This window comes from Podarcis filfolensis, assembly GCF_964270895.1.
Source record: "Podarcis filfolensis genome assembly, chromosome: 8".
NCBI lineage: Eukaryota > Metazoa > Chordata > Lepidosauria > Squamata > Lacertidae > Podarcis > Podarcis filfolensis.
In genome coordinates, this window is record NC_139611.1 from 63,860,365 (window position 1) to 63,888,056 (window position 27,692).

General features: G+C 49.0%; 1 protein-coding gene and 1 long non-coding RNA gene across 3 annotated transcripts in view; one reads left to right on the forward strand and one right to left on the reverse strand.

Annotated features, from left to right (window-relative positions):
* Positions 1-1,876: 1,876 nt before the first annotated feature.
* LOC310769153 lies at positions 1,877-21,342 on the reverse strand. 2 transcript variants are annotated; one of them, XR_014551450.1, is made up of 3 exons: positions 21,207-21,342; positions 7,783-7,931; positions 1,877-4,371 (listed from the first exon to the last, which is right to left on the reverse strand). It is a non-coding gene; the product is annotated as an uncharacterized lncRNA (long non-coding RNA). The 2 variants fall into 2 exon arrangements; XR_014551451.1 differs by lacking the exon at positions 21,207-21,342 and adding an exon at positions 8,348-8,792.
* A 201-nt stretch (positions 21,343-21,543) lies between these two features.
* The window catches only part of CNKSR1 (connector enhancer of kinase suppressor of Ras 1), a 32,331-nt gene continuing 26,182 nt past the window's right edge, over positions 21,544-27,692 (forward strand). Inside the window, exons 1-4 of the mRNA XM_083627052.1 lie at positions 21,544-21,672; positions 24,453-24,610; positions 25,363-25,565; positions 26,621-26,705. Of these exons, the coding sequence (XP_083483178.1) occupies positions 21,621-21,672; positions 24,453-24,610; positions 25,363-25,565; positions 26,621-26,705 (498 nt within the window). The 5' untranslated portion in view covers positions 21,544-21,620. The remainder of the gene's footprint in view (positions 21,673-24,452; positions 24,611-25,362; positions 25,566-26,620; positions 26,706-27,692) is intronic.

Genomic DNA, 27,692 nt, shown 5'->3' on the forward strand with positions numbered 1-27,692 from the left:
TGGTTTTGTTGCTTCTGCCCTGGGCAGATGGGGCTTGTCCACCTGGGAAGGTAGCTCATCCAGGAGAAGGAAAACTCTGATCCTAAACCTCCGCTGCCTTGCGGGAAATCTTCAGGAGAAGAAAAGGCTAAAGAGTCAACCCTACACAAATCTGGAGTGGAGTCCCTAAGAAGGTTGGATGGCGCCTTGTACGCCTCCTTCTAGCAAGTCCTGCAGCCAAGCTGGTGCCCAAATGTATTACTCTGCTTTCATTTGGACCACATCAGTGTGGCAGAGAGGGGGGTCTTGTCCCAAGACCTCCATACACACAGCCCAGGCTTGCACCCCAGGGAGGTCACTTCAGTGCTGCTAATGCATAAGTTTGACTTGACGCCCGCAGGCATCCTCTGTTGTCTCTCGAGACAGACGGATGCCCACACCAACAACCTTTGCTTGTTTCGATGAAAGGGAGCAATTCACACAGCACATAGTAAAGCTTTGGACTTGCTCCCACAGGATGGTTGGTTGGTTGGTTGGTTAGTTAGTTAGTTAGTTAGGAAAAAAATATATACCACTGGATTGTAAGGGGGGGAACCCTCAAAGTGGTTTACAAAAAGAAAAAAAAACAATAAAATTATCAATAAAAACTCTTTAAAAACCACAAGTGGAAACATTTAAAACATAGTAAAAATCAGTGATAATCTAAAAACAGATTAAAACACCTGTCAGCATTCTACATGTCTGGGTAGGCTTGCCTAAACAAAAATGTTTTTAGCGGGCTCTGCAAAGAGAACACTGAAGGCAGCTGCCTGATGTCAACAGACGGAGAGTTCCGAAGCGTGGGTCCTGCAGACATTTAAATAGCTAGTTGTGTAACGTTATCACTTGATAATTCTTTACAAATGGTCTGCTAGCTTACAACAAGGTATATTACGTTGCAAGGTCTGGATGCGTTTGTGGGGTTTTTTAAAAACCTTTTTCGGGAATTAGGTGATTGAATGAGATACTGCAAATGTACATCTCATTTAGGTAAGCATGGAACTGTGTACCAGGTTCAGATTTCTGGGTGGTATGGAAGTAATTGAATCATTTTGGGTTACACTGTGGTGTATACTACATGCCCACTTTCTAGGCCATATGGAAATATCACTAAACTTAATACTGCTGTGATCGAGTGAGTCAGGCCCTAACATCTTGTATGTCTTGTGTGTCTTGTCATGCCTGTTGAATTGAGATATTGCTAGCCCTTTTAGACCCTAGAAATCATGGGAGGGGAACATGCTGCCCTCCAAATGTTTCTGGACTACAATTTCCATCATCCCCAACCCTTGGCCTCACTGGCTGGGGCTGATGGGAGCTGGAGCCCAACAACACCCGGCGAGCCAAAGGTTTCCAACCCCTGCTATAAATGGTTGGCATCCTAGGAGCAGAAATAAATCCTTTGCCACAGCCGTTCGTGCTTATTGCTGCAACGCGTTTAGCTGTTGACATCTGCTGAAACAAGCACATCATTTGCTGTGGATCAGCAGAGATTAAGCCTCTATACAAAAAGGCTTTTGGAAGAAGAGGGAGGGATGCTTTTAATCGCCACTACTGCCTCTCCCTTAGCTATTTAGGGGGGACACAGAGTCAAGAATTATTCTAGCCTTTATGGCTCTGATCATGGAATCTGTTGCAAGTCTCTAAACTCTGATAATCTGTGTTGTTTGTTTTTAACTGGTGAGGGGTGTGACTTGGGAGGGGAGGGGCCTGCACAGGGTCCCAGGGAGCACAGAGAGAGGTCTGAAGGTTCACATTTGACCCCTGGGGTTTCCCCACCCTTGCTTAAGGAAAGACTGGCTTTGGTCATGAAGCGAACAGCTGCTCCCAGGGTGCAAAAATGACACAGGCAACATTCTTTAAAACGGAGATTTATTGTACACAGTGCAACACGTTTATTCCTAGCATTGTTGGTATGAGACAGATGAATCGGCTAGTATGGTGTTTGAGATCTAGCTGCCTTAGCAAGAGCCTAATCTAGAGAGGAACAAGGGCAGATTTTGGTGTTGAAGATTTAACGGGGGGCCATAGCCGAGTGGCAAAGCACCTGCTTTGTATGCAGGGTTCAAGCCCTGGTATCTTTAGCTTAAGGAGCAGTGGATAGCAGGTGATGAGAAAGCCTCTGCCTGAGAGTCTGGAGGGCCTCTGCCTGCCAAAGTAGACAAATACTGGGCAAAATGCAAAAACCACTCTGACCAGGTAAACAGCAGCTTCCTGTGTTCTGTGGGTAAATTGGTCTGAAACTCCCTGAAGAAGGCAACAATTATCCTCCTGTAAGAGGTGAAAGATTCACCTGCCTCGCCTTTGCACCCTTTGAAACTCCTCGCCAACCCCAAACTATGGGTGCATTTTTTAAAACGGAAGGCTGAGCGCCTTTAAAAATCCCCCTCTCCTTAATTGCTCATGGGAAGGCATGATGTAGGTCACAGCTGTCTGGCCACATATTCCGTTACGTAACGGGCAGTCTGCAGTTCCTTTTGGTTTTCCCATGATGCACTGCTTTGGCCAAGTCAAGTGGGAGGGAGCAGGCAGCGAATGCGCTCGTTCAACCGTCTGTAATACATTCGCTTGCCTTTTTATGCAGTGCATTATGCTCATCTGACCTTTTCTCCCTGCCCCTCTACATACTGTGAGGGGGTGGGCCTGGCCCTCTAGGAATAAACCCCTTTTCTTTGGGAACTGTGTAAGACTTTGATCTTCGTCTATAAAAGACCCACCTTTCAACCTCCATCTGTAACAAAGGATCCATATTTAATTTCTTACTGTAGATCTATGTCGTCTTTCTCCCTCTTTCCTATTCTCTCAAAACAAGTGTGGGGAATCTTTTTTGACCCATGGGCCACATTCTCTCCTGAGCAAGCTCCCGAGGGCCACATGCTGGTGGTGGGCGGGGCTGGAGGCAGAAGTGGGCAGAGCAATAAATGCAAATTTTAACTTTTATACAGTATCTGCACACACCCCTCTACATCTTCCATCCGGACAAGTGAGAAGCTTCATCAGATTTCTAGGACACAATCCGGGGTGTAAAGCAGGGCCAGGGAAGGGTGTAGCCTGGGGAGAGTTCGGAGGGCCAGACATTTGGCCTCTGAGCTGAAAGCTCCCCATCCTTGTCTTAACCACTGCTCCAACCCCTTTAGGTCAGGCTGGTACCCATGTTAGGGTCCTAACACCGCACTGAAGATCAATGCTGTAAGGCAGATGCAGGGAATATCTGGCCCTCCAGGTGTTACTGAACAACAGCCATTGGCCATGCTTGCTGGGGCTGGTGGAGTTGTACTTCAGCAGCATCTAGAGGTCCAAAAGGTTCACCATAACTGCTTTAAGGCAGCAACTGGCAGGAGTGTGCATGTCACTCTAGCAGCTTAGGACAATGCTAAGAGGAGGACCTGCATGCTCTGCCATGACAGGGTGTCTTCTGACTTCGCAAACTGAGCAGCTGAGTTGTTGATACTCTAGAAACTGGCAATTTCCCCTTTTCTCCGTTGGGCTATATCACTTAATGTATGTCATCTTTCAGGTGGTTCATAAAACAAGTGGGGTGGCCTTTGTGTTTAGCAGGGAGGTTCTGGGCTGCAGGATCACCCCTGCTGACGGGTGGGTAGGTGACACCAGCTCAACTGCCACCATGTGTGGCTGTTAATCCCCTGTGAAGAAAAGACCCAACTCTATTACAGTGTCAAATAATAATAATAATTCCCTGCTGCATCCCCTGGAGGGCAACCTTAATATGCCCAGGCAGAAAGCTTCCTGTGACAAGCTAAGGCAATATTGGACCCAACCAATGAGGTTAGCTCTTCAGCTTCCTTCCTGCGTGGCCATCCTGGTTTAAATCCATTTCTGGGCTTTGAATGAGGATCAGATCCAGGGGTAAATTGGGGCAGAGGAATGCAACCCTGGTAGTGGCCCCCTGAAACTAGAATGAAGCAAGTTGGGCAATAGCTGAATTGGCCAGGAGGATCCAGGAGGAGAGAATGAAACTAGCATGGCCGGAAGGGGCACTAGCAACACACCGTCTGTGAAAGAACAAGGAAAGTTGGCGCTGAGTTTTCTAATGTGAGCCACCCGGCCGGCGCATGCACAGGATACCTAAAGGATGCTGCTTGTGCCGCAGAGTGCGTGCCAGGGTCTCTCTCCAACCTTGTTTCTTTTCTGTGCGTTCCTGGAGTCCTCTTTGGCCCGTGCAGCTGCCGCTCGGCAGCCCAAGGGTCAAGGTTCCGGATTTGGTTTGGTCTCTTCACTCATTTGCCGGGCGCTGTAATAGGAGAGGCTTAATCCCATAATGGCCAGCAGTAAAGCCAGGTGATTCATCAGCCGGTCTTGAGGTTCTGACTCCAGTCCACTGGCCAGTTGCATCTGTAGGGATGGAAAAGTTGAGGTGTAAACCTTTAGAACTGGGGTGGAGCAGTGGCGTAGCGTGGGGGGTGCGGGGGGGGCCGGCCGCACTGGGCGCAACATCTGAGGGTTAGGGTTAGGGGGCGCAAATCCACGGGTTAGGGGCACAAATTACTTGCCTTGCCCCGGGTGCTGACAACCCACACTACGCCACTGGGGTGGAGAACCTCCTTATACAGAGTCAGAGCCACTTGACCCATCCTGACTGGCAGTGGCTCTCCAGGGTTGTTGGGCATCAAAAGCGGTGCCCTCATGTCTACTTGCAGGCTTCCTGTTCACATCTGGTCGGCTATCATAAGAACAGGATACTGAACTAGGCGAACCTTTGGTCTCATCTAGCAGGGCTCTTCTAATGCTGCAGGACTCCCAACTTCCTTCATCATGACCAGTAATCAAGGATGATGGGAAATGTAGCCACCATTTTGAGAGCCATGGGTTCCCCATCGCTGCCTTAGAATGTCAAAAGCAAACCCGGCATTTGTGTAGTGCAAATCGGTCAAATTCATACTATGAATTATACTCCAACACCAAAATACAATGCTGTATTGCAAATTACACTTTTAGGCAGCAAGAGAGAGGTTTTTCAGTTTTTTTGTTTTTGTTTTAACCCTCTATCTTTTTTAAATGATTGATGATAATAATTTGTTATTTATATCCCGCCCATCTGGCCAGGCCTCCCCAGCCACTCTGGGTGGCTCCCAACAGAAAATTAAAAACAGGTAAAACATCAGATATTAAAAACTTCCCTAAACAGGGCTGCCTTCAGATGTTTTCTAAAAGTCAGGTACAGTAGTTGTTTATTTCCTTGACATCGGATGGGAGAAACCACTCCAGTAGCTAACAATTGCTAAATCTCTTTTCAAGAACGAGCCTTTCTTTGTTTACTTTTACACTGTGTTTTGGCAAACTAGACCATACCTTCTGCATTGTGCACCACCGGTTTAGACTTAAGACACACCCTCTCTCAACATCCTAGCAAACAGGGAACTTTGCTGAAGAGTTTGCCTCAGGGATTGTCATCTTGGTTAGTTGTACATCATTAACTTTGAAGTAGCTGATATTACACAGGCTGCTGGAGCAATTCTGTGTTAATTAAGTGATTAGAGCTGTTTCCTTATATGACACTCGGGGGAGAAATAGGGTTGCCTGTTTAATTTTGCAATGGACCTTGCCTGCAGGTCAAGCAAATCAGCCACGCTTGCCAGCCAGCCAGGTAGGTGGTGGAGGAGACTGCACACACATTGGAAGTTCATGCGCATGCACACTACAGCCAAGAACCAGAAATTTACAGCATGATCCTTTATAGGTCTATCCGAAAGCAAGCCCCAGTGTGGCTTATTCCTAGGGGAGTGAGTACAGGATTGCAACCTTAATTTCTAGAAACCTGACGGAGGGAGGCAGAGATGAAATCTGAAAGCTGCCTGGCATGTTTGGCAGAGAGATGGTGGTAGTGAGAGAGTTTTTGTGTGTATTTGTACTAATAACGCTTTAAAAAGGTATTCTCAGCAGTTCCCCAAATGTCTCTTGTGTACCAGGGACAGGTACCAAGTGTAGGATTAGCCAGTGGATCTATTCCTTTTTGATGATGCTGAAAATCCCATTTGGGTACCCTAGAGTATGGTTAAACTAAGTGCAGTCTCCAGCACTGCAGGGCTTTGCATGAACCAGCCAGCATCTCCTCACGTGGCTCCGCCATACGCAGCATCCTCCCCTCTCCTCCCCTGGCCAGAAACACACAGCTCTGTTCAGCAGGCAGTGTGATCTAAGAGATGCATGTTGCTAGCCAGCTCTTGTTCACGTGAGCTTGGAGTGTTAAACTGACAACCTGGTTTGAAGGCAGTTGTGCAGGTGTTAAGTTAATATTCATACTAATGTAATAAGAGTGCAAAGTTAATATTCAGGCTTTTAAAAAAATCTATGGAAGCTGGATGTCAGAAGATGTGCAAGTGGGATTTAGGCTAAGGAAGGCCAATTTCTTAATGGGGGTGGAGAATAATGCTGCTTCCCCATTCACCCGCCCCAAACGCTCATGTAGGAGGCCACCTTACACTGTTTCAAATCACTGGTCCATCTAGATCAGTATTCTCTACACTAACTGGCAGCATCTCGCCAGGATTTCAGACAGGATCTTTCCCAGGCCTACCTGGGGGTCAAACCTGGGACCTTCAGCAGGCAAATCATGCACTCAACTGCTGAGCTAGTGCCCCCTCCCCTAAACAGAGTTAGACCATTGGTCCACCTAGCTGTGCCTTGTCTATAGTGGATTTCAAACCACAATCTTTCCCAGGTGACACCAGGGATCAAGCCTGGGACCGTCTGCTTGAAAAACAAATGTTCTGTGGCTGAGCTATGGCTCTTACCTCTTTTGTTCCCCCAGGAAAAGTAGCTGGGAGATAGCTGCTTTTGTACAATAAAACAGAACAGCCAGAAGTGATAAGGTTAAGCAAGGTGTTCCCCAGCTCAAAGTGGCAGCAGCCTATGGTCACTTTTTGTCAGCTGCAAAACTAAAATGATCCTCACTGTTGATACGTATCTGTTGCTGTGAAACAAGTTCCATTGCAATCAATGAATTTCTGGTTAAGACAGAGATAAGACCTAGCTCGGAGAGCTGCAACCCTTCTAACTGCATCTTTACGTGAAAGTAAGCCCCACTGAGCTTCGGTGTTAAGTCTTCCTTGGCTACTCAGTGGATGGCAAGTTCTCAATGAATGCATCAACTGAAAAACTCAAGGCTCTCCAAAGGTTTAGTTGTGGCACACCTTGAAATTGCTAGGAACTTGAAAGTGGTGAAACCACTTATTGACAAGAACTTGGCTTGATAGAATCTGGCACTTGGCACTTGGTGAAAAGATGACCCAAGAGTGCAGGTGTGGGGCAGGGTTAGCATCAACTGACAAACCATGGCTGCTAGCCATCTATGCCCTTCTAAATGTTGTTGGACTCCAGATCCCATCAACTCCAACCAACATGGCCAATGGTCAGAGATGATGGGAGCTGTAATCCAGCAACAGCTGCAAGGCCACAGGTTCTCCACCTGAGATCTAAAGAGTTCCCCCATATTATTATTATTATTATTATTATTATTATTATTAGTCAACCCTTCACCCTAAGGACCCAGGGCAGGTTACATCAATTTAAAATACAACATTAATAAAATAATTGTAACTTAAAATCACAAAATGCAATCACAAAAAATAGGACGGGTCCTGCAAATATACATCGCAGGTGTCAAAAGGGCAGAGTAACAATTCATTCAGAGTCTAAAATTACCTAACCACACTACTGAATACGCTACTTTGGAGCTGATTCTGCTCAAGATCACAGACTTTAAAATATTCTAACACTCCGCAAGGTAAGAAGTATTGAGCTTACTTGTAGGAGGCGGAAGTACCCTGGGGTTAAACACTTCAGGCGGAAGATCATAGCCCAGAGCAAGTGAGAGAAAGGATAGGTTGCTGTCACCTTTCCCCCCTCTGATTCCTCCCTCGTAGCTTTGTACAGTTATTTTAAGTTGATTCAGGCTGTGGGAGGAAGGGGAAAGAGCTCGTTAGAACATGGTGTCCAAGAACAGAAGGAGGAAGAAGAGGAAGAGGAGGAGGTTGCAGCAAACACCCACTGAAACTGTGGAACTGTCTATAGATCTTGTCTACAGGTAGCTCAGTTGGCAATCAATGAATTGTGGAGTGCCCACCATTGCTAAGGGCTAACTGCACGGACTGTTTTAGAGTTAAGTAAATACAATTCACATTTCAGCCACATCAGTCGCCTACTGCAGGGCAACTCCCTGGGTCACAGCAGTGCACGGTGGAACATCGTCCTACATTCCCCCATTGCTCCCAACCATCTTCCCCATTCTTCAGCCTGCCCTGCTCCCATCTTGTTCATTTTTTACTCAGACGCAAGGGTGATATTCATAAGCATTCATCCCACCACTCACCAGCTTCTGGATCCTTGTGTGCCGCGTTCCAGCAGTACAGTCGGGCAAGTGTGTTACGGGAGCGCTTAAATATTGCCCTCCTCCCATCGCTGCCCGATGACGATCCCTTCCGCAGCCAGCCTCAGGAGCAGCTGTCACAAGAGATCAGTGCCTGCTGCTCTGCCGACCGCACGCTATCCACGTGTGAAGAGGAGTCGGCTTTGGTTGCGGAAAGAAAACTTGTGAGGGCTTTGTGCTGCTCGCACCATCCAAGGGGAACCAAGTTCTACCCCGATGCAGCAAAAATTTCAAAGCTGGCCTTTCCTCTTCTAATTTTATTATTTTCAAAATCATGTGCATATATGTCTGAGAAACAAAGATAACCCAACAAACCCAATGGAGTTTTCCCTGGAGAACCCCCTAAAGTACATTATGGAAGTCAGCATTCCCATACATACACCAGGATTTATAACAGTATACAACTGTAAAACATGCTTGTCAGGGCTACCCTAGGTCCCAGCTCACAAAGGACCAACGCTGCTTCGTTATTAAGTATAAAAGCCTTTATTGAAGTTCAGTTTCACTTCCAGAGCCGCAGCGCGCAGCCCCACGTCTAAAGTGTCAGACCACTGATGCTCCGTCTGAGTCTCCTCCCCCTTGACACCAATTTAAGAGTCTAGCCTTGCTCCACCTTCTCCGCTGCTCCTTCCTCCTCTGGGTCCGCCTGCCCGCCGGGGTTCCGCCCTTTCTAGCCTCTTCTCCCGCTGATTCCCCTGAGCCTTCTCCCTCCCTCCGGCGGGCTTTAGGAGCTGGTTCCCCATCCGGGTCTCCTGCTGTTCCGCGCGCCTGCACATTTGAACTTGGCGCGCGCGCCCAGCCAGCAGCTTTCCTCCTGACCGTTCCACTGCTGCTGTCACTGCTTCCCCCATCGGGGGGGCTAGCTGCAACTGACCTCCCCTCCGTTGGAGGCGTGGTCAGCCCTGACTCCCTCTCTGGAGGAGACACTGCTCCTGACACATGTGACTCCTCCCCCCCACTACGCTCTGGTGGGGAAACTGGTCCTGATCCTCCACTGCTGCTTTGGGGTTCCCCTCTGGCTCCTTGTTTCTGGTGCGTCCCCCCTGGGACCCCCCTTGCCCTGACCATCGGCGCCCCCTTCTGGGAATCTTCTGATTCGCTGGAGAAGCTCATGGAATCTCTCGGGCCACTGTCATACTCCCCTACGCTGCCCTCGGATTCTTCCCCTTCGCTCTCCCAATCCTCTCTCCCCAGTGCTCCTGCTCCTGATTCCCTGACATCCATCCCCCCCTCGAAGCCCCCCCTTCCCCCCTCCCCCTCTTCGGGTGTGGGTTCCGGGTGCTCCAGTCCAGTGGGTGTGAGTGCGGGATACCATTCTTCCCCCCTGGTGTGTAGCCGGTCCACTGGATCCGGCCCAACCGCAACGGGCTCGTCGACGTCGATTTCCTCGGCTTCCATCTCTCTGCTGATGTGCTCGAATCCAGGATCCTCCCCCAACACGTCCATGTCCTCCCCTCCCCCGGGTACCTCTGGTGAGACAGCTTGCAAAGGTCCCCGCAGCAGCTCCCTGCGCCACCCCACCTCCGGTTGAGTGTCCCACCAATAGGAGCGGTCTGTGGCAAACCCCGAGAGAGACCCCTCCGAGGAGCTAGTGTCTGGCGTCGTCTCTTCAGCTGATGAAAAACCCTGGAACGTACTGGCTGACAGTGTGGGCGTGAAGAGCCAGTCGTCGAAATACTCTGCCGGCATAGGTCTGTGTGGGAAGAGTGCATGGAACTCGTCTTTAAGATAGTGCTCCTCCACGGCATAGCACGGTACCCACCTGTTGGCACTGGCTGGGGTACCTTCCCTGGCGAGGAGGTATTCCACCCCCTCTTCCCCCCACCTCGAGTCCAAAATCTCCGTGACCTCGTTGAGTGGCGTCGCCCTCCGTGACCCCTCCCTCTTCGGAGATTCACTAAGTGTGTCTGGCGCGTTCCCTGTCGCCTGAAACCTGTGGGGTTCCCTGTAGGGTGTGAGCACTGACCTATGAAAGACTGGGTGCATTCTGGAGCCCTCCGGGAGTGTCAACCGGAAGGCCACTGGATTGATTTGCGCCGCGACCTGGTAAGGTCCCAGCTGCTTGTGCTTGAGCTTCCTCTTAGCTAGCGTCCTGGCCGGCACTGCCTGGGCTGCTAACCAGACCCAGTCCCCCACCTGGATGTCCTCCCCGACCCTCCTGTGCTTGTCTGCCTGCATTTTGTAGGCGTGTTTCGCCAGTTCCAATTGCCTGCGGAGTTGCTCGTGGACCTCCTGTAACTCTGCTGCTAAGTGCTCTGCTCCCCTTGGCTCCCCCTCCCCCTTCGTCTCTAACCCTGGGAAAGTTCTGGGATGCCGCCCATTATTGGCGAAGAACGGTGTCACTCCCGTAGACCCGTGCTTCGTGTTGTTGTAGGCAAACTCGGCCAGCGGTAGGTAGTCCACCCAGGTCGAGGGTTGTTGATTGGCGTAGCATCGCAGGTACTGCTGCATGATGGCGTTGACCCTCTCCGCTTGTCCGTTGGTCTGCGGGTGTCGTGCCGACGCTAAGTTGATCTTGACGTTCAGGATGCCCAGCAGCTTCTGCCAGAAGCTCGAGACGAATTGGCGACCCCGGTCGGACAGGATGGACCGCGGCAAGCCGTGAGCTTTGAACACGTGGTCTATGAACAGCTTGGCGGTCTGTTCCGCTGTGGCCACCTTCGCGCACGGAATAAAGTGTGCCATCTTGGTGAACATGTCTACGACCACGAGCACCGCTGTTTTGCCTCGCGAGCTGGGCAGATCTGTGACAAAGTCCAGGGCCACTCTCTCCCACGGTTCGAGCGGCGTCTGTAGGGGTTCTAGTAGACCCGCTGGCTTCCTGTGTACTGGCTTGGCCCTTTGGCAGGTGTCACACCTGGAGACGTAATCCGCGACTTCTCCCCTCACCTTGGGCCACCAAAAGTCTCTGGTTACTAATTCCGCCGTTTTGTCCTTGCCGAAGTGCCCAGCGCTGGGCGCGTCGTGTAGCTGCTGCAAGACTTTCGCGCGGAGGTCGTCTCCGGGCACGTAGAGAGCCCCTTTGCGGATGAGCAGTCCGTCTCGTATCTGGAACTCGTCGTCCTTCGCTGTGCCTCTTCGCACCTCCTCCATCTTGGATTGTGCGAACGAATCCGTCTGCAGCGCTCGACGCACCGCGTCCAGGTCCACGGCAGCTGAAGCGCACGCCCACGCTTTCGGTGCGAAAATGTGCTTGGCCGCCACCGGCGCCGCTTCCTCGAGATACTGCGGCTTCCTGGATAGTGCATCCGCCATGACGTTGTTGTCTCCCGGGATGTATTCTATCCGGAAATCGAAATCCGCAAAGAACTCCGCCCAGCGGATGTGTCTCTGGTTCAGGAACCGCGCCGTGCGCCAGTACTCCAGGTTCTTATGGTCCGTGCGGACTTGCACTGTGTGTCTGGCTCCAACGAGGAAGTGCCGCCACGCCCTGAAAGCTGCATGAATGGCCAGCAACTCCCTGTCCCAGATGGTGTAGTTCTGTTCCGCCTTGCTGAGTTTCCTGGAGTAGAATGCGCACGGCCTCCATTCCCCTTGCGGATCTTGCTGCAACAGGACGGCCCCCACTGCTCTGTCTGAGGCGTCCGTCTCAACCCTCATTGGTCTGCTGGGGTTTACATGTAGCAGCTGTTCTTCGGACGCGAAGAGACGCTTGAGTCTCCGAAAGGACTGCTCCGCCTGGTCCGTCCAGGTGAACTTCTTCTTCTTGGAGCTGAGGGTGTCCGTGATGGCCGCCGTCTCCTTCGCGAACCCTTTGATGAACTTGCGATAAAAGTTGGCGAAGCCGACGAACCTCTGGACCTCCTTCCGATTGCGCGGGCTCTTCCAGTCCAACACCGCGCGGACCTTGGCGCTGTCCATGGCGAGTCCCTTGTCGGACAGCTTGTAGCCCAGAAAATCCACCTCCGTCATGTCGAACTGGCACTTCTCTAATTTGGCGTAAAGTCTGTGCTCCCGTAGCCTCTGCAGGACCTCCTTGACGTCCCTCTCGTGAGTCTCCTGCGATTCCGAGAAGATCAGGATATCGTCCAGGAAGCAGACGCACTTCTTGTAGAGGAGTCCCGCTAACACGTGATGCATGAAAGCTTGGAAGGTATGGGAGCCATTTTGCAGACCAAAAGGCATTACGCGATATTCATAGGTGCCTAAAGGTGTAAACATGGCTGTCTTCCACTCATCGCCCTCCCGCATGCGTATAAGGTTGTACGCCCCTCGTAGATCCAACTTGGTGAAGATCCGTCCCTTCCTCACCGTCGCGAGCAGGTCGTCGATCTTGGGCATGGGGAATGCTGCGGGCTTTGTTTTGGAATTTATGGTCCTAAAATCAACTATGAGTCTCCGTTGGGGCGTGTCCTTCTTCTTCACGAAAAACACGGGACTGCCCCCCACTGCTTTAGATTCTTGGATGAACCCCCGCTTCAAGTTGTGATCTATGAACTCCCTGAGTTCTTGCAGTTCATCTTCAGACATGGAATACAGTTTCCCAGTCGGCAGCGTCGCTCCCGGCAGGAGGTCAATCTTGCAGTCGTAAGGCCTGTGGGGAGGCAGCTTATCCGCTTCCCTCTCGCAGAAGACCTCCAAAAACTCCTTGTACTTGTTGGGTACCGCTTGCACCATGCCTAGGTGTAGCTGCGGTTCATCCTCTTGCCCCTCCTCCTCCTGGCGGGTCTGGATGCAGTGTTCTGCGCAGTAGGAGGAACAGAAGGTCAACTGCCGCTGGTACCATGCCAATGCCGGGCTGTGCCTATCCAGCCAACTCATACCCAACACTATGGGCGTGTCCGACAGGTGGGTGACGTTGAAGCTGATGACTTCGCGGTGGTTTCCAATTTGCATCACCATCGGTGGTGTTTGCTGTACCACCTCTCCTCCCAGTAGCTTCCTGCCATCGACCGTGACGACGTTTAGGGGCATCGTGGCTGGCATGAGTGCTATGCGATGTTGCTTGATAAAGTCCACTCCAATAAAGTCTGCGTTGCTCCCAGAGTCAATGGTTATTGGTACTTGCATGGTGTGCCCATTGGGCAACTGGAGCGATGCGGTGAGTTGCACCACTGGTTTGGGTGGGAGGGGGTCTGTGGGCTGTAAAATCTCTGGGGACTGCTTCACTGACTTGCCTGGTTGGGCCCCAGTGGCTCTGTTTCCAACCAGGCTTCTTCTTCCCCCTGCAGCTGTTTCAGCTGCTCACCTGTTCCCTTTACTGTTGCTGAGGCTGCAGTGTGCTTCTGGAGCCTCTGGGGACACTCTTTGGCCATGTGCTGTGCACTGTCGCAGATGTAACACTTCCTGGTCCCTCTAGGAGCCTTCCCCTTGACTGCTCCCGGTGTTTGGGCTCTGCTGGCAGTCTGAGCCCTTGCACCACCAATCTCCATCGGCTCTTCTCCCCTTCCCAAAGGAGGCATGGACAGCGCCCGCCCCGCCTCTCTGGGAAAGAAAGGGGTTGTCCTGGCTGGGGTGCTTCCCTTACGTCCTTCCAGGCGCACACCAATTGCCAACGCTCTTTGGGCAACTTCTTGGGTATTTTGGGGTCTTTCTCCTCTTGCCAGTTCATCTTTCACCTCTCCACTTAGCCCCTCCCAGAACAGGTCTCTGACAGCAATGGAGTCCTTCTCCCAGCCCAGCACGTTCAGTAAGGCAAAAAAGCGTGAGTGATATTGTCTCACCGTCGCTTTCCCTTGCTGTAGCCCATGCATTTCCCTCCGAGCAACATCTACATCTACCGTAGATTTAAAGCAAGCGTCCATAGCTTTGATAAATGCATCGGAATCTTTGAGGGCGGGGTCTTCTTCGCGCCACAAATTCCGCAGCCACGCTTTTGCTTCCCCATGCAAATGAGTGATTATGAAGCCCACTTTCTCTTCCTCATCTCTAAAGTCTTTCCGAAGCAAATTGAGCGCGTAAACCACGTCAGCTCTGAAGTTAGGGTATTGCTGCAGGTTCCCATCAAAGTGGGCCACCAGGCTGCCCCCCCTCTTCCCGAGGCCAACTCCCTCCGGTTTGGGTCCTGGCAGCCCCTCTTTCCCCCAACGGTCCCACCTGGCTTGCAGATCCCGGCAGAGCGCTACTGCTTCTTCTTCTCTTTTCCTGGATGCTGCTACTTCCGCGTAAAGCGTCGTGACTGCTTCTTGCAGTTCTTTCACCTGGCTCTCTGTAGTCATCTTTGCCTATCTTCGTGAGCTCGCAAAACACCAAGTCTTGCCCCTCGCTGCACCAACTCACGCTGCGAGGTTTTTATGGAGACGGAGCATACTGTCAGGGCTACCCTAGGTCCCAGCTCACAAAGGACCAACGCTGCTTCGTTATTAAGTATAAAAGCCTTTATTGAAGTTCAGTTTCACTTCCAGAGCCGCAGCGCGCAGCCCCACGTCTAAAGTGTCAGACCACTGATGCTCCGTCTGAGTCTCCTCCCCCTTGACACCAATTTAAGAGTCTAGCCTTGCTCCACCTTCTCCGCTGCTCCTTCCTCCTCTGGGTCCGCCTGCCCGCCGGGGTTCCGCCCTTTCTAGCCTCTTCTCCCGCTGATTCCCCTGAGCCTTCTCCCTCCCTCCGGCGGGCTTTAGGAGCTGGTTCCCCATCCGGGTCTCCTGCTGTTCCGCGCGCCTGCACATTTGAACTTGGCGCGCGCGCCCAGCCAGCAGCTTTCCTCCTGACCGTTCCACTGCTGCTGTCACTGCTTCCCCCATCGGGGGGGCTAGCTGCAACTGACCTCCCCTCCGTTGGAGGCGTGGTCAGCCCTGACTCCCTCTCTGGAGGAGACACTGCTCCTGACACATGTGACTCCTCCCCCCCACTACGCTCTGGTGGGGAAACTGGTCCTGATCCTCCACTGCTGCTTTGGGGTTCCCCTCTGGCTCCTTGTTTCTGGTGCGTCCCCCCTGGGACCCCCCTTGCCCTGACCATCGGCGCCCCCTTCTGGGAATCTTCTGATTCGCTGGAGAAGCTCATGGAATCTCTCGGGCCACTGTCATACTCCCCTACGCTGCCCTCGGATTCTTCCCCTTCGCTCTCCCAATCCTCTCTCCCCAGTGCTCCTGCTCCTGATTCCCTGACAATGCTCTTATGTGATCTACAAGTTAGTAGAAACCTTTGGAACTGGCCTTTGGTTTCCAAACAAAATAAAGCTCTGCCATTCTCCAGGAAAGATGTCTTTGTGCTTCATTCCTCTTGCCAGTCTCAGCTGGTGCGGCTACAATACAACAGTGGTACCTTGGGTTAAGAACTTAATTAGTTCCGGAGGTCCGTTCTTAACCTGAAACTGTTCTTAACCTGAGGTACCACTTTAGCTAATGGGGCCTCCCGCTGCGCCGCCATGCAATTTCTGTTCTCATCCTGAAGCAAAGTTCTGAACCTGAGGTACTATTTCTGGGTTAGCAGAGTCTGAAACCTGAAGTGTCTGTAACCTGAAGCGTCTGTAACTCAAGGTACCACTGTATTCCATAATGGCAATACGCCTTATGCCAAGTATTCAAAGTTTGCATCTTTTAAGTCTTTCCAAAATGTGGCTATAACCATACAACACAGGCTTTTGTACCTGTAGGCCTTACCAACAAAGGGTGCTTTAACAAGGTTGCCACCTAAAGCAGATGCATTGTGGGAAAGGTCAGTGTGTGTAAAGATGGGGAGGTGACCTAAAGATGCATCCATCGTCCTTTGAAATGTATTTTTTTATTCCAACTTTTTTTAATCTGAATATAAAAGCATAAAAAGAACCTTGCAGAATCAGGCCAAAGGCTCGTCTAGTCTAGCATCTTGTTCTCACAGTGACCAGCCAAATGCCTATGGGAAGATGTTCCTTCAGGTATTGCGGTCCTGAGCTGTTTAAGGCTTTATACTGTAGGTCAAAACCAGCACTTTGAACAGCGCTGGGTTTAGGGTGGTATGGGCGGTTCCCCTGCACAGGACACCGTGCCGAGCAGCACAAAACAATAACAACAACAACCTACACTTATACAGGTACATGCTGAGAAGATCCATAAAGAAGCAACTGTACCAAAAGAAATTGTTGTGAAACTAAGAAATATGGGAAGGGGGTGCCAAATTTTGACCTCACTCAGGGTGTCATAATCATATTACCAGAGTCTGTCTGGAAACTAACTGGAAGCCAGTGCGGTCGGGTCAAGATCCGTGCAATATGCTCATAATGCCTTGCCCCAGTGAGCAACCTGACTAGCAAATTCTGCACCAGCCAAAGTTTCTGAACCATCTATAAAGGCAGCCCTACATATAACGTGAGGCAGTAATGTAACCTAGAGGCTGCCGGGGCATAAACAACAAGTGATGAATGTTCCTGTCCTGTCCATAACTAACCCCCCACTTCAAAAAAAAAATAAAATGCAGAATTTGATAAGGTGGATCAATTGTGGAACCTGTTCATTGCAAGTGGCATGAGTTTTGGAGTGACAGTTCATCAGCATCAAATATTTAGCCAGTTATGCCTAGGCCCTACACTGTGAAATATTATTTTGAAACAACTCCAGTCTAGAGGAAACCAAGCTGCTCCAATCAATGGACCAGCTGCAGATTACTTTGAGCCATACAGTTGCCTGAAATCAATCACAGGCGATTATCCTGATGCTCTGCTTCCTGTTAATCTGCTGGCCCCTGGTCATCTTCCCCAAATAAGGTGAGGCAAAAGATAATTACTGTGGAATGATCTTGGAAGCATGGAGGAAACATCTGCCTTCTGTTATATTTACCCCCACTTCTCTGGGCAGTGAGCAGCCCAGGGTAGCAGTGATAGTGTTTAACTGTCTTTGGATGAGAGCTCTGAGGCAACCTCTGGTCTCTTGGCAATATTTGTTTCATGCACTAATGTACAAGCAGAGGGCACTGAAAGTGATCCCTAAAACAGGCTGCAGATCTGCCAGCCCCACATCAAATTTGACTGATTGGATGCTAGTCTAGCAGGGCAAATGGGGCACTTCCCCACCAACCTGTCAGCCCTTAGCCAGCCCCCACCTGTCTGCCTTCTTAAAACCGGTCTAAAAGGTGCCCACTGGCTATCAGCTTGCTCCGCCTTAGATGCAGTGTTGTCCTTGTAGAACTCAGCAAAGAAGAGGGTAAGGGAAAAACTAGAAGTAGCTGGCTCTGCCTGTCACTGGCTCTGGCTAATGTTTGTCTCCTTGCCTTCTACCCTGCCAGCCCTAATAGGCACTAGCCATCACTGCCTGCTGCTGCTTGACTCCAATTCCTATCAGTCTCAGCCAGAGATTGTGGGAGTTGTGGTCTAAGAACACCTGGTAGGTCGTAGGTGCCCTTCCCCTGATTTCCTGCCCTTTGTGAAAAATTCCAGGGCTGTTTGCAAAATGTCAAAACCAGAAAAATACAGTGTGTGTGTGCCATTTCTATCAGATTTTTTCCAAACAGGACTATCGGTGTAGGCTGCCCCAAGGCAAATATGTGGGCAGCTTCCTGAAAGTTGACAAATGAATGCTGATAGCTGATTCTGGAGCTTTGTCTTCTTGGGACTCTAATAAGGCAAGATGGTTGTCAGAAGAGATTACTCATCCGGATACCCATCCATGCCAGCCAGGAGGAAGAGAACAAATTGGTGTGAAAACAAAGAACAATAGGCTACAGCTTGGAGAAGGACACAGAACTGTGGGTATGCTAGCGGTTCCCTAGAGAAGCTACGAAGGAGCACCAAGAAAAGGCTGTAGCTCGGTGGTCCTAGGTTCAATCCTAGTATCACCAGGTAGGGCTGGAAAATACTCTGTGCCTCAAACCCTGGGGAGTCTGTGTCTGTCAGTGTAGGCAGTACTGAACTACATGGACCACTGATCTGAGTCAGTATAAGGTCAGCTTCTCCTATGGATTTGACTGTCTCTTGGAATGTGCAAGCTTCATCTTCATCTGTGCTCCACCTGTATATTTGTAAATAAACACAAATATTGCAGAACGCTGATAAGATTGCAGCGACCTCCTGGCAAAGGAAACCAGCTTCCCCCCGAAACTTCTCACTGTTTGCAGAACTTGGTTTTTGTGTTTCACACTGGTGTTAGCTGTGGGATTGCATTTCCCCTGAGTGGAACTGCAAGGTGGTGTGATGAACAGCAGTGCTGCTCATGCAATTTGATGTTGGAGCCCTTGCAAGAGAAGTTTGAAGAGAGTCTCAGAAGACATTTTGAATCCAATAGAGCATACAAAATTCTCTGAGAAAGGTACTTCACCTTCAGCCAGTTCACAATTCTCTGCCTTGACCTGCATTCAAAAAATTATAATAATTCAAAAAGGACCATTATGTTTCCAAGGGATATTGATTCAGTTTGCATTTAAATTGTACACTTCCCAAAACAGCATGAGAACCAAAACACAGCCATCCTTTGAAATTCACACTTATTGTACAATGCAGTTCTCCAAGCAATGTTAACAAAAATGTACATATTAAGGGGGAATGTGCCCATAATTCTTTGAGGGAAAGAATGTGCTTTGAACGTGTTTTGAAGGCATACTGTGTATACAGCCCTAGTGCAAAAAAAAAATGTAGCAACGTGGTCACCAACTTTTCTTTTCACTGGTCCTGCTCTGATGCTTTTAGTGGCAATAACCTGCAGAAATCAATTAAGAACATAAGAAGAGCTCTGCTGGAACAGGTCAATGACCCATCTAATCCTGAATCCAACCAGATGCTGATAGGAAGCTCACAAGCAGGAGCTGAGTGCAACAGCAACACTCCCCACTTGTGAGTTCCAGCACCTGGTATTCAGGGGCATGTGCCTCTTCTGACAATGGAAGTAGAAAACAGTTGTTGTGGCTAGTAGCCATTGATAGCCTGACCCTTCATGAATTTGCTAATCCTCCTGAAAGCAATCCAGCAACTCAACTTTGACACAGAAATTATTGAAGAATTATTCCATGATGTAATAGCATAGATACGTAGCTATGCATGCAGTGGTCTTCAGTGATGAGTAGATCTCTGGCATTCTTTGTCTGCTGATTTATCTCCCTCTAGCGGTGATTAGAGCTCATCTTCACACCAGCATTGAATAGTTTGAAGATCATTATTTGATCATGTGCAGGTTTCTTTCTTTCCTTATTTTAAAATACTACTCTGTAGGCATTGACAGCTCTGAAATTATTGCCGCAACATATTTTTGTAACAAAGCGGCACGGGTGGCGCTGTGGTCTAAACCACAGAGCCTAGGGCTTGCCAATCAGAAGGTCGGCGGTTTGAATCCCCGTGACGGGGTGAGCTCCCGTTGTTCGGTCCCAGCTCCTGCCCACCTAGCAGTTCGAAAGCACATCAAAGTGCAAGTAGATAGATAGGTACCGGCAGGAAGGTAAACGGAGTTTCCGTGTGCTGCTCTGGTTCGCCAGCGGCTTAGTCATGCTGGCCACATGACCCGGAAGCTGTCTGCGGACAAACGCCGGCTCCCTCGGCCAGTAAAGCGAGATGAGCGCTACAACTCCAGAGTCGTCCACGACTGGACCTCATGGTCAGGGGTACCTTTACATTTACCTATTTTTGTAACATAACTTTCAGATTTCAAGAGTTTGCATCCAAGTGATTAAAATCCTCAGATTACCCTGATTTTAAGATGAACATGCCATAATGTAAAATCACCACTGCAATTTCAGCTCTGTAGTATTTGCAAACACAATGAATACTTCTGGATTTTGTTTGCATTGAGCTCAGGGATGGGAAGCCTTCGAGGGCTGTATCTTATCACCTGGTTTTATACTTGGCTATCTCTTCTAGCATAACCAAAGAACAGGAGCCAGGAGCTGCTGCTGCTGCTGTCCCCTCCACATCTGCTGCCTGGAACAGTTGCCTCACCTTGCCTAATGGCAGAGCCAGTCCTGCCTGGTTAGGATTAGCAAACTTGAGTGCTACTGCTTAGCAGTAAAGGCATAGAGAAATTACCTGAGAACATGCAAACCCTAGACTTGAATTCTGACTTTGGAAAAGCATCTGACTTGGTATAAGACAGCTTCCTGTATTCCTTCCCAGGAAGATATGCAGGAAGGAGCTGGCTTGATTGTCTATGGTTAATGGTCACCAGCCACAGGTTTTGTCTCCAGTTCACTGATGTGCCAGACACTATTCCTTTACCATTTTCCATGTGAGAAATGAATGAAATAAATGCCAGTGGAGAGCAGTGGGGTACAATATGAATGTTGATAGTGCTGTGGAAAATAAATGATTTTTTTAAAAAATTATTGTCTGACACCAACATTACAATCTTTGCTATTTGACCAGGAATTTTAGATAGAATTTTAGGCAGAATTGCTTCTTCATTTTTTCTGAGTCCCAATGTGGTGTGGTGCTTAGGACTTGTGAGGCCAAGCTTCAAATCCCAACTCAGCCATGAAACTCACTGGGTGACTTTGGACTAGTCACAGTCTCTTAGCCTAGCCTACCTCACAGGGTTGTTTTGAGAATAAAAATGGAGAAGAGAGCCATACCTTGAACTCCTTGTAGGAAATGCAGGATATAAATGTAAACAAGTAAAAATATTCTCCCATTTTATGTGTTTAGATTTTTGTTTTTCATTTTCTGCTTTTTTATGTTGTGTGCATTGTTTCAGTTTTGCACCCAGCCCTGAAGTCTTCTGATGAAGGGCGGTTCAGGAATATTTTCAATACCATCAATCACTCGCCAGGGCCTACTGGGCCAATTGTGCAAATGATAAATGGCATACCTCTTTGTTCAGAAAGACCCTACGCAGCCCTTTTCTTCACTGTGTGTTTACTGAGAAGTTATATCCCTGCATATTTTAGGTGGACTTGCTCTCCCATAAGCGTGTATAAGACTGCAGGTTTACCTTTCCAGGCAAACTTCAGAGTGATAAATGCACTGTACCTTTAAGGAAGTTAGACAAGGCGGTGAAACTGGTTTGTGTGGCATCCTGTTGAATCAGACGCTCGAAAATGGGGAGGGAGTGTGTGCCTTCTCAGCAGCCAAAAGGTTATCAGCACCCAAGGACTGGAGAATGAGAGCTTCTTTGAACCGGGGTGAACTGCCCCCTCTACCTTTCCCAATTCCCCAAAGGGGGACAGCTGAACAACATTTACTAACTGCCTTAGAGAATCCAACGTTTTAGAGAAGGCGGGCTTTACTGCCGAGTGACAAGTGGGCGGACCAACCAGAAACCCAGCTGGGAGTTACCTGCTGGAACCTGCAGGTGCGTCTTGAGTTTCATCCGTGATTTCCCTGGAACGGAAACATATTCCTCGAATAGGAGTGCCCAGAAGGGACTAAGCCAGGGCTTGGAACATGGATCCCATCTCCACCTGGAATACTAAGATGGTGGTGGCCTGGATGAGAGGTGAGAGGGAGAGCTGAACTTTGGGGGAATCTTTTTAAATCGGACAGCTGTATGTTGCTGGGAGGGTGCTGTATCCGCCTATTGCGCCTTCATGGGACTCCAGGCTGGCCCATACTCGAGGAACTGGTAGGAACCAGGAGGTGTAAATCTGAGCTAAAACTGCAACTATGACAGAGATGGCAGAAGTGAATAAGAGCCGACCTCTTTGCCCACAGGAATGAAGCACATTCCTGCTCAGGGCAGGCCCTTCTTACCTGGCCGGGCGGTTACTACGTGTTCAACGGAGTGGGAGGAGAAGCCACTCCCCCAAACAGTGTTGTGATTGCCACAACATGCCTGATTTTTCCATGTGTTGACTGGAGAGGTAAGGAAAGGATCTGGAAGTAGCTGTCGGACATGGCTTTCTCCTCCTCCTTTGCCCTCTTCTGGCTTCTCTTTCCAAATTTGCAGACCTGGGAGAGCAAGGAAACCAGTGCCAGATTTACGTATAAGCTGAACAAACTATAGCTTAGGTTCCCACTCTCTCGGGGCCCGAAAAAAAAAATTAATGAAAAAAACACACTGGGTGTACATTTCCAAAATATAAGATAAAAAACAAATAAAGTAAAACCTACATACAGCAACAGTGTTTTGTGTTGTGTAGGCTCCTATTTGTTATGTCCAAATGGCTTTAGATACCTATTGGGTCCATGAATTAAGATATAGCATATATTCAACACAAAAAACAGTGACAATTTGTTGTTGACAAAGGACAACTGGACATATAAAGGGCCCAATTACCTTCAGTAGCTTAAGGCCTCATCAAACCTAAATCTGGCCCTGAAGGAAACAGAATTGGAAAACTATGGGGGTGGCTGGGAAGAGGAAGAGAGATCAGCCAAGTCCTCATGTTTGCAAAAATAAAATTCTAATTAGATTTAGGACAGGGATAGAGAAGCCTTGTCTTCCAGATGTGTTTGTTTACAGAATTTATGTTGTTACTGTTAATCAATTTATTACTTGGCCATCTGTATGTTTTTAATACTCGATTGGGAGCCACCCAGAGTGGCTGGGGAAACTCAGCCAGATGGGTGGGGTATAAATAATAAATTATTATTATTATAAATTATTATCACCAGCAGGTTGCAGGGTGGGTTGCCACAAATGAAGTTCAGCATTCTATCCCACTTCTCACTTATCCTGCCCTGAGATCTTACAATGAAAGGTAGTTAATAATAATAATAATAATAATCTCAGGACAGGTCACAACCATTTAAAATAAAACAGCTGTAATTTGTATTTTTCGTTCTATAGGGCGCACCGGACTATAGGGCGCACCTAGTTTTTAGGGGGGGAATAAAGGGGGAAAAATTTATTCCCCCCCCCCAGCCCCAAAGAGCAAAGAAGCCAAGACAGCGAGCGGGATCCATCCCGCTGGCTGTCTTGGCTTCCTCTTTAGCCATGCGCAAACTCTTCAGCCGGGAGAGGTTGCGAGCGGCTTCATTTTTAGCCGCGGGGCCGGGGTGGGGGAAGCCCGAGCTTCCCCTGACCCCTGACCCCAGCCCCCAGAACACATCCAGGAGAGGCGGCGAGATTGCGCGCAACCTCGCCGCCACTCCCGGAGCTTGCGGGGCTGGGGACGGGGGCTTCCCCCGACCCCAGCCCCCAGAACAGGCTATCCGCAACCCTTCGGAGCGCGGAGGGAACTCCTGCCAGGCTCAGAAGGCTTGTGGATAGCTGCCTGACGCCTGGGGAGTGCAGCGGCAGTTAGCGCTGCGCTCCCCGGGCTTCAGGCTGCCATCCGCAAGCCTTCGGAGTGTTCCAAAGGCTTGCAGATAGCTGCCTGAAGCCTGGAGAGCGAGAGGAGTCGGTGCGCACTGACCCCTCTTGCTCTCCAGGCTTCAGTGAAAGCCTGCATTCGCTCCATAGGACGCACACAAATTTCCCCTTCATTTTTGGAGGGGGAAAAGTGTGTCCTATAGAGCGAAAAATATGGTAATTAGATTTAGGGCAGGGACGTGGAACCTTGGCCTTGTAGAAATGTTAGTTTAAAGAATTAATGTCCTCCTCACTACTGATTTCAGTGCGGGTCATTGCAATTTAAAATGCAACAACCAGCAAAGGCAAAAAAATCACAGCTGCTAATTCATCTGCTGTTTGACTCCAACTCCTATCGGCCACCCCCACCTCCCAAAGCATGGCCAACAGTCAGGGATGATGGGAGTTGTAGTCGCACTAGATTTTGAGGGGGACAGCTTCCCCATCTCTGATTTTGGGGAAGAAACCAAAGCCATAAAAATATTTGTGGCCGCATGATGTTTGACTACGTCTTTCTCTCTTCTGCTCCCTTCCCAAGACTCCCCCAAACATGTGATTTCAAAGTTAAAATATGAGATTCTGTAAGCCTTGCCAAATTTGTTATCAGCTGTAGAAAACAGAGTCATAGAACTCAGATAATGCTTCTTGCATGCCTGGATGGAAGATGGGGGGGCGGGGGGGGGGCTGTGTGAGTGTATTTGGAAACTAACCTACTATGCAAAAGTAAAAATGACATTCATTGCTCCTGCCACTTTTCAGCCTACCACTGGCATGTGACCCTTGCATGGTTACCCAAAAAGGATCCCTGGGCTTTAAAAAAAATGGTTCCCCACCCACCTCCTAACTGAAGATGCCAAAGGTTGAGCCTGGGGCCTTCTGCATGCCAAGCAAGTGCCCTGCCATTGATCTATGGCTCTTTCCAAAACTTCTGGGCCAGTTTCATGAAAGAAAGAGGATCAAATGCTTTCCTCTCCTGCGTTTAGGTTTGGATCCGGTGTTACAAGACTATCCCTTTGAGACGTGGGGCCTGACTGGGAAGGGACTGCTTCATCTGTCGTATCGGGACCTGGAGGATCTGGGCATGAGGCGCGTTGGCCATCAGGAGCTGCTTCTGGAAGCTGTGGAGCAGCTCTGCGTATTGGTGAGCACATGGCTGTGAACCTCAGTGCAGCTCACAAATTCCTCAACAACTTGGGCCTCTGAAGTACTTTAAGGACCATCTGATTCCTTATATTCCACCTCAACTTATGACAGGGCCGTTAAGGTGGTTCCACCCATGAGATTCAGTTGACCTTCCACTAGGGAGCAAACCTTTAGCGCGGCAGGCCCTGCCTTATGGAGATTCAGGGGGGAACCTTCCCTCCCTTCTTTCTTTTGAAAACTTTATTATTTAGACTAGCCTTTGTACTATGAATTTTCTCTTTTTTAATCAATCGCTCCAGTCTGTCTCTCACACAGATCTCTTCCATCAATCTTCTCTGTTTATGTGTCTTCATAAAAAAAATCTCCAGCATTTTCATGCAACACTAAACACAGTTGTACAGTTATGCAGTTGTGACCACCTATTTTTGCGAGCAGTTTCTCCTAATATAATGCATTTTTGTACGTTATTTTCACTGATATCTTCCTTTTTCTGCATGTTTTCCCTTCATATATGTATTTTTTTGTAAGCATTATTTAGCTGGGAAACTGCACTGCAAAGTTAAGAGACGTGTCAGTTTCAAAGCATGGCTGTGCTTGAGTTCTCATTTTGAAAAGTGCGAATTTGGTTTAATTTCTCCTTTAAATGTGAACTGAACCAAATCCCACCCCCCTACTTTGAGTGAAACTTTGCTGTATACAAGCCTTTGTTTCCATTAGTGAGGGTAGCTGGGCTTGTTTCCCTCTCCCTAGAACTATGACCTGGCAACGACCAACCTGCAGGTGCTGACTGAGAAGCTGCAAGGCATTGTAAGGACGATTGAAACCTTCATCCTGAGCCGAAGGAAAGTTAGCACCTACGACGGATACACTATGGAGAAACCCTCCTCAGACCTCCTGGGCTGTGTGGTGGAGTTGATTGGCGCTGCAAAGGGTCTCTTCTTATGGCTCAACAGGTAAAGATTGTCATGATCATCTTCTCCATTCCCTTTATTTCTAATGTTCAGGCTGTGGGTTCTGTTTATGTCATGGAAATGGCACCTGCCATCCAAAAGAGCAAAGCTGTCTGTTTGTGAATGAACCTCCCAAACAGTCAGATGAGGACTGAGTAATACTCTGTGGTCCTGGAACACTGACTGGTTCTTGGGGGAGAACGGAAAACAAGTTGGGAGATGGAATGGAATGGAGTGGAGTGGCTGGGATCCTGAACAGTAGAATTCCACTCTGCAGTGTTTTGTCACAGACCCCATTGGTGTAGACCAGGTGTGGGAACCTTTGGCCCTCCAGATGTTGCTGAACTATGGTTTCTATCATTCTTGGCTATTGGGTATGCTTGTTGTGGCTGGTGGGAACATCCAGAAGGCCAAATGTTTCCCACACACAGATACTGCTTCTTGTTGTCTACTTTGGGGCAGTGGAGGGAGGTAGTCTGTACACTGAATTAACCTAATGGCCTGGAGGAAAATAGTATAAAAGGGCTGGAAAGGGGAAAGGTTTCATGCAGATTTAAGGGAGATGGGTGTGTGGAATGGAAAGGGTTTGGGAGTGTTTAAATGATGATTCACTTGTAGAGTTCTGAACCCAAGGGGAGATAGGGAGTGAACCTTGAGCTTGTGTCTTCATCCCTTTGGTCTGAGAGAAAAGGTACCAAGGGAAATTGGAGGTCCTGTGTTCAGCTTCAAACACCCACTGGCTGCTGGGCCAGTGCCAGAGCTCTGCATAATCAAGTAGGAGGCCATTTTTCTGAGAGCCAAATTGGAGCCAGATGTTAGCGGTTTTTCAGACTGTCTATGAGAACATAGGAAGCTGCTATATACCATGTCAGACTGATGGTTTGTTTAGCACAGTATTGTTTATTCTTGCCGTGTTTCTCTTTTCAGTGCTGTATTACTTACCTGTAATACCAAAGTCAGGTGGAGAGTAGACAGAAATGGTATTAAAATGGGATCTCTGAGTATCTAGTAGGAGGTATTGGCATGTAGGAAGCAGGCTCATTGATCTTTTCTTGCAGGTATCTCTTCTCCCACCTTAACGATTTTTCAGCCAGCAAAGACATCATCTGGCTGTGTGGAGATCTAGCAGAGATTATGAAAGCGGTAAGTTGTTCAAAGACAATGCCTATAATGTGTGTTTTCTGGGAAGCTTAGCTTTGGTGCTCTCTGAGAGAATAAGTGCCTATTTGTGCCACCAGCTGAAAGTATTCTAAAGGCCAGAATGTCCAGTGGCCTCTTCCATGGGTCTTTGACTGCCATAAATCTTTGTACTACTATCCAGAGGTGATTAGCTGCCCTGCAATGGCAAGGCAAGTGATTTGGGTGTGCTGGCTATGTTGGGTCTTCTCTAGTCCTTTCTCACTCCTAGCAAGCTGGCCTTACATGTTTTAGGGGCCATAGGCTTTATAGATGCAGGTTGTGCTGTGACTCCAGAAACTGAAACCACCTCTATGCTGCTGAATCCAGTTGCTGGGAATCACAAGTAGGAAAAGCCCTGCTGATTTGGTGTGCTCAGATCCTGTTTGCAGGCTTCCCATGAGCTGAATGCTTGACTTGAAATGAGTTTGGTCCACAGGAGGTTGTGGACTTTCCAACACTATGTGAAGAATTCATAATTCAGCATGCTTTAGGAGGTGTTGGACAGATGTTTTCCCCAAATACGTGCTGTACCCTATGACGATTTGCTGACGGCTCGCCACAGATGAGGATGCACCTTATCACAGGCTTTCCCCATATGCAGGACACACCCAGACTATCATGTGGTTTGGTGAAATTGAAGCTGGTTTTATTTTTGTGCCTCTTGAGCTGGTCTTATGCTCCCACACCATGGCCACATACTTAACTGAAGCCTCACCCTGGGACATGATGAGTTGTGATCCAGTTACATTGTCGAGAACGTTCGTAAGACTTCCTCCGTATGTCCCAAATTCTTTCCCACCAACACACAGAAAGGCAATTTAATATTGATTTCCTTCGCTCCATTTGGACAGTGCACCATAGGTTAGAACACATATCCTGATTTGAGCCTCTCGGTGTACAGGTGATCAAACTATGATTTCATTTTCGGTATGTTTGGCATGCCTGTTTCAG